Genomic DNA, 6518 nt, shown 5'->3' with positions numbered 1-6518 from the left:
GCTTGATCGAGGAGAAAATGACGTCAAAGACTTAATAGTTTAAGAATGTAATGCGTGTGTACGAGACTGAATTAATATGCAGCACGGGAGTTTCAGGGATGCAGACTCTTAAACTCGCGTTTTGCAAAATATATTATAAGCTGCTTTTACACGATGAAATTTTAAGCTTGCGAGTAAATGACGTCACTTTTCCCTAGAACCAACCCTCTGAGGTCCAAATGGTCAGTTTGGAACGTGAGTAATAGAGCTAATCGGCTAACTCAATGTTTTACCCAATTCAAACCATTTGGGATTAAAACGTTTTGTTCCAGGAATTTCCATATAATTTAAATATGAATACTACATTATCATGCAAATACAATACACAAAGAATCTTAGTTCCGGGAGATTGAATTGGGTACAACGTTGAGTTAGCCGATTAGGTCTATGGCGGACCGTGAAATCAAAAACTTACGCTCAAAGTAAACAGCCTTTGAATAAAAATCAAAGCTCAAAAATATGCCAGACTAGTGTTCAGCAATCAAACTTCAAAAATCTGAAGCTAAAAAGAATATGACTTTTTGATCGTAGTAGCACTTTAATTAAGAGCATAGCATTGAATGCCAGTTTTTATTCGTACTTTTCAAGGGAAACACTCCAGGTAAAATTTCGGATTCGCTTTTACTTTTATTCGCTCGCAAATCGCACACAAGCTTGAAAAGCGCGTGCGCGAAGTTAACAAAGCGCATGCGTGCATGGCGTGTATTTTGATTGCACCTGACTTCTCGGTGGCCATGTCACGGTAGAAAGATTAATAGCGGAGCTCCGCGCGCGCCAGCACCATACTTAAGAAAATATGGTAACCCATCGATGTGAGAAATTTTGGTCAATATTCAGCTTGGTAATGAGGCAGATAGGACAAAAACAATAGAAAGAAGTTGTAATGAATGTGAAAGATATTAGCATACCATCCACTTTCCTCTGTCTTTCTCCTGTACAATTTAAACCCCTCTTTCAAGCAGAATTTTATTATATCGAAAGTGGCTTATTGCTGATTCATCTTTTATAGCGCATGTGCCAAAATTTAAGCCAAAGTGCATACGTGGCGTCATTCTCTTCCCCTGGGCCCTACGTTTCTTTTGGTCACTTGGTCGGAGAAACGATAGGCTTTGGGCGCAACGAATACCGGATGAACGTAAATCTCGGACATCCGGCAGGGCATGCGCACTTCTTTCAATTTTCAATAATCGTGAGTGAGGGGAGAGAAGATATTGGTATAATGGATGCTTTCTCAGTGGATCATTTTGAAGAAGCGTTTAAAAGGCTTTGATTGTGCTTGTCGGTTACCAAACAACAAAACAGGATGGTTAAGATCGAGAATGACTTCGTTGCGATGCGATAGGGAACTTAAGCAACGACAATGGCGACGACAGCGAGAACGTTTGCATATTTATGGACAAAAACAACTGCTTTGCCCGCGCTGTACGTGCATTTTCACTTTTGTTCATTTCTTTGCCGTCGTCTGCTAAACAACAACGTGAAAAAGCCAAATTTGAGGTTTTATCAAGGACGTCAGTACTTGAGAAAAAATTTCATAGTCTCTCCTAACTGACCAGTGTCATTCTATAGTAACTACCACACCCTTGTCCCATTAAAAGGTTAAAATAGTCACAAAGTGATTACAATAACGCAAATTTGTATTTTGAGATGACGTTCTCGTTGCCGTCACCGTCGTCGTTGCTTACGTTCTCTTTCGTTTCGTTGACCATGTGACTAAAAGAAACGGGGAGCTCTGGGGACAAGAATGACGTGGATTTGAATGAAAATGGCGTCGTTGAAAAGTTAGCACAAATATGGTGTGTAATATGTCAAACCGTATACAAATGCTCACACCGTTCGGTAGACTCACACTAGAATAGGTTAAGCATTTTCGGAACGGGTCGGTCCGCGAGCTTTACGAGAGATCACTTTACGAGCATTTAATAATAATAATAATAATAATAATAATAATAATAATAATAATAATAATAATAATAACAATAACAATAACAATAACGACTTTATTTAACGAGGCTAACATATTTACTGGTGACCCAATAGTTTTCAATGTGACCCTCAATCCGATCAAATTGGAATTTAGAAATGTTGGTGTTTGAGGAGAGGGGAAAACCGAACCCGGAGAAAAACCTCTCGGAGCAGAATAAAGAGCCAACAGTAAACTTTACACACATATCGCCACGAGTCCAGAATCGAACCGGGGCCACATTGGTGAGAGACAAAAGCAATCATAGCTTCCCAGGGCTCCGTTCTCAGGGCTTCGTCACGCGTTCCTCCCCCACGAACGTCTGCTGAAACGAAAAACCACTTCATTTTAACGGCTGTTTGTCCACTATTTAAACAAACCAATCAGCATTGACTAATTGGGGTGTGCATAGCCAACCACAGGCTGCCAAAAAATGCCATACGAAACACGAGTTTACTCAAAACTGGAAAACGGCCTATGATTGGACCGTAATTCACGAACGGAAGTGGCTTTGCGTTTCAGCAGAGGTTCCTGGGGGAGAAACGCGTGACTAAGCCCTAAGAACATTTTCGTGGGAGACTGATGTAATCACCACTACGCCATCCCTGCTCCATAACGAGAATCACTGCCACCATTCTAACCTAGATAATAAACTAGTAGTAATCAAAGATCATGAGAGTGCTTTCGAGGCCGTCACGTAAATATATATACCTAAAATAAATGATTTCCCTATCTGACTTTCAACCCCGGTCTATTGCTAAACTGATCGGCAACGAAGGTTTTACAGACAGATATATCATAATGTCAAAGTCCGATTCCAGCTAAGTGGTCCCCTGTACAAACTGCGACTTGTTGATACGTTGCGTGACAGCGCCAGTTTCCGTAGGCTCACAATTGTTACCCTTCAAATTTCGTTAATCGGCAGCCTAAACAAACTCCTTGCAACTGATTCAAGTATTATCCCCGATGAATGAAGTAGACAATATTAATAAATGCTAAGCTCAAAACGTTTAAATAACGTCATACTCGAAAGGAATATTGAATATAGTACTTACCCAGCTTCAAAGTTCCATCGCAAAAACGAAGAAAGAAAGACCAAAGATCAGCCGCAAAGACGCGCTCACATGGCCTGCTCACATGCTCACAAATTTGTCACATGTCTTAGTAACGGTACCAGTTTACTGGCCGTGACATGCCCCTGCAAAACTCAAGCGGGGTGGCCATTTTGGTGTCCTTACAGGAATGCCACGAATGTGGATTTTTCCCGCTTATAACCTTGCACAGGACAACCACCTCTTCTGCATTTCTTTTTCTTTGGTTTTCATTTGACGATCCAGAACATCAGGAAAGTCCGAGTTCACGCAGTTATGCGTCTAGTTAGTTCTATTTCATACCCTTTACCAATTGTGGTAAACTTGTTATATCTTTCCCCCGATCTTTCCGCCAAGAGAACCCTGTTTGAGCCTTGGTCACGGTAGTTGCCTGTCTGTGAGCCGGCCGAAAAGAAAATAATTAGCATGGTAAATGCGCTAAACGTGTTAGAAGGAGCAGAAGTAGAAGTATCCGAAGAAGTATTCTTATGTTCTTTCCCGATTGCTGACTTTAAATCCAATGAAGTAAAAGCATATGAAATGAAAGAAAAGGCTACTTTGAATCACGCCACAAAGCTGTTAGCAAGGATAAACTAATTGCGCCTTAGTCTTGTCGTAATTCGCTTAGGAGCTGGGTAGTTGCGCTTCTAGAATACCCCGGCCACTATTGTATTCTTGGCTTGCACTCTCGTGATTAGACGGCCATGTTGGTCTACAAAACAAAAGCAAAATCTCATTCACGGTTTGCGTTATGATAGAACCAAATTCCCAAAAGACTTTTTCGCCATTGTTCAGTACACCAACATGGCCGCCATGGCCGTGGCCGTCAGATGCAAGCCAAGGATCTTTGTGCAACGAGAAATATAACAATAGACGCTATTCATATGCAAATTAAGTGGACGGGTATTCTAGAATCTAGTGGGCTGTTTTTTTGTGTTTTATGCGATTCTGTTAAAAACTCAACAATCAATTTTATCTGCAGGTTTAACTACATGGACATGTGTATCGCCCCGGACAGCCATCATGATAACCATTCCATGGCCTGCTTTGTTCTTTGTTCTTTACGCCCTCTTAGATAAAGAGCCAGTCACGCGGACAACAGCACCTTCACCAGAGAGTCAGGATATTTCACAGAACCCGAAAAAATCCGCAGAGGACACCCAACAGTACGTTACGTTTGCAGATAAAATACATGTAGCAAAAGACATTTTTCCATACATCATTTTTCTATTCATAACTTACTTCTCCGAGTACCTTTCAAACCATGCTATTATAACCACCATAGCATTTCCTAACGCGCCCTTTAGGCCGCGGGATCACTATCCATATTATTTGCTCTCGTATCACATTGGCAAGTTCCTAGGCCGGTCACACTTGTTTCTAGTCTCTGCTGTCAGTCCGGGTCTAGTGCCTTACATCAAGGTCAGTCGTACTTGGATTTTAGCATTGATTTCGTTTCTACACTGCTTTGCTTTCTTTCTCGCGTCGTGGTTTCGATTTGTTCCTTGTGTAGAGATAATCATTGCACTCTGCGCAACCGAGGGTTTCACAGCGGGATCGATGTATCTGAACTCAGCACATACGGTCTCTGATTTGATATCAAATCAGACGAGAAGAGAGTTTGCACTGAGTCTGTTGACTGTAGGAAATGCCTGTGGGAAGCTTACTGCTGGTTTAATTGGTTTGTTTCAAGAAAGAATTCTCAAGAAACATTGTATTGAGGACCTTAAGCTGGGAGAATATTGTTTAACAAGACATGCACACACAGCTGGATGGATAAAAAACTTACACTGTTAGATGGGTTGCACTTGATTATACTAATCGTATTTTCTACGAATAAAGTTTCAAAAACTCACTTTGAATGCAATAATTGTTTTTTTCCCTATGAATAGCAAAGATATCGTTGATGTCACCTCATTATTAATGTGCCAGCCATGGGCCGGTTGCTCGAAGCCTATAGCTAGTTAACGATAACCGTTGGTTGAGAGGTATCAGAACCTGTTGGTTTTCATGGTATTTAACCGTGCTTCCAGCAACCCGGGCCAGAGCCAGAGAGAAACAGTTCTCTTGTTTCAAGGGTTGGCATATTTGAAGAACAAATGAATGTTTGTAAACAGATGTCTTCCCATCTTCCCTATAAATTGCATGAGTCATGGAGATCTCCCGGTGCCTCCAGATGTGGAGCTTTGCTCTAGACTGCATGGTTAATCCTTTTCTTCCCAGAGGCCACTTAAAGGGCTTACTTTTTGCTTGACAATGGGGGACCCCTCGGTCCTTATTAACCCTTTTACTCCCAGTGGTCACTTAAAGAGCTTACTTTTTACTTGACAATGGGGGGCCCTTCCGTCCTTTCTAGCCCTTTTACCCCCAGTGGTCACTTAAAGGATTAAACTAGAACCATGGTCCCAGGCTGCTAAGAAAGATAAGGATCCTTGAGGGTCCAATATACGCAGTTCAGAAGTAATAGGTGATTTCAGCTTTTTTCCCGATTGACATCAAAAAAAGTCAGAAAAACTGACCAATGCACATACCAAGTACCCCAAAATCTATCCTTGTAAATCCAAAACGCTGAAATTTAATATAAGTGATTAGAAACCTTAAAAATTGGAACCGTGGTCCCGGTTGTTTCAAGACCAGAGAACTTTATCCACTGGATAAGTCACTATCCAGAGTATAATATATTAATGTGCATGCATATTCACGGTTACAAGTGCAAGTACTAAATCTTTGCATAGATCGAAACAGTTGGATAGTAACTTATCCAATGGATGAACTTATTTAGCCCTTGAACAACAACAGTACTGGGGTATGAATAAGCCAAAAAAGGGGACCACATCTGCCAGTGATATGGACCATGCAAGAGGGTTCCAGTTCAATGGGGGTACAAATGTGCCCGCACATGTAACCCAAAAGAGTATAAATCGAAGAAGGATCCAAATATATGGACACACTGGGTCCAAATCCTCTGTGACATGTGATCTGAGGCCCTTTATCACTTTGTAACAAGAGAAGAACAAAAAGGATGCCTCAGATGGTAACTCTTCCAAGATGATCAGCTGTTCAGTTGCTCAGTTAATTACGGTACCCATAAAGGTAACGCTACATTTCCAGCCCCTTATTGACTTACGTACGACTAATAATCATGATAAAATAGTTTATTCGGACGTCATTCCACTGGGTATGAGAGACCACTCCCTTGTTTACTTAGTTCGCAAAGCCCAACGAATTGGCCGACAAGTTGCAAAAACTTCAAAATCGAGCCGTTAGGGTAATAACTAAATCTGCTACTCCGTACCAGACTTGGGTGGGATGGCCTTTATACCAGAAGATTAAGCAAAACGTGAGGAAAGGACAAAGAAACAAAGAAACTCCGGAGTACTTGAAAGTCCTGTACATACCATACAGTACCGATAATGAACTCAGAG

General features: G+C 41.3%; 1 protein-coding gene across 1 annotated transcript in view; it reads left to right on the top strand.

Annotated features, from left to right (window-relative positions):
- Positions 1-4890, top strand: part of LOC138033596 (uncharacterized) — a 7663-nt gene extending 2773 nt beyond the window's left edge. Inside the window, exon 3 of the mRNA XM_068881389.1 lies at positions 4076-4890. Coding sequence (XP_068737490.1) covers positions 4076-4890 — 815 coding nt within the window. The remainder of the gene's footprint in view (positions 1-4075) is intronic.
- Positions 4891-6518: the final 1628 nt, after the last annotated feature.

The sequence above is a fragment of the Montipora capricornis genome, chromosome 14 (genome assembly GCF_036669925.1).
Source record: "Montipora capricornis isolate CH-2021 chromosome 14, ASM3666992v2, whole genome shotgun sequence".
NCBI classification, from domain to species: Eukaryota; Metazoa; Cnidaria; class Anthozoa; order Scleractinia; family Acroporidae; genus Montipora; species Montipora capricornis.
The sequence above is the reverse complement of the archived record's forward strand: the minus strand, read 5'-3'. Positions and strand labels throughout refer to the sequence as shown.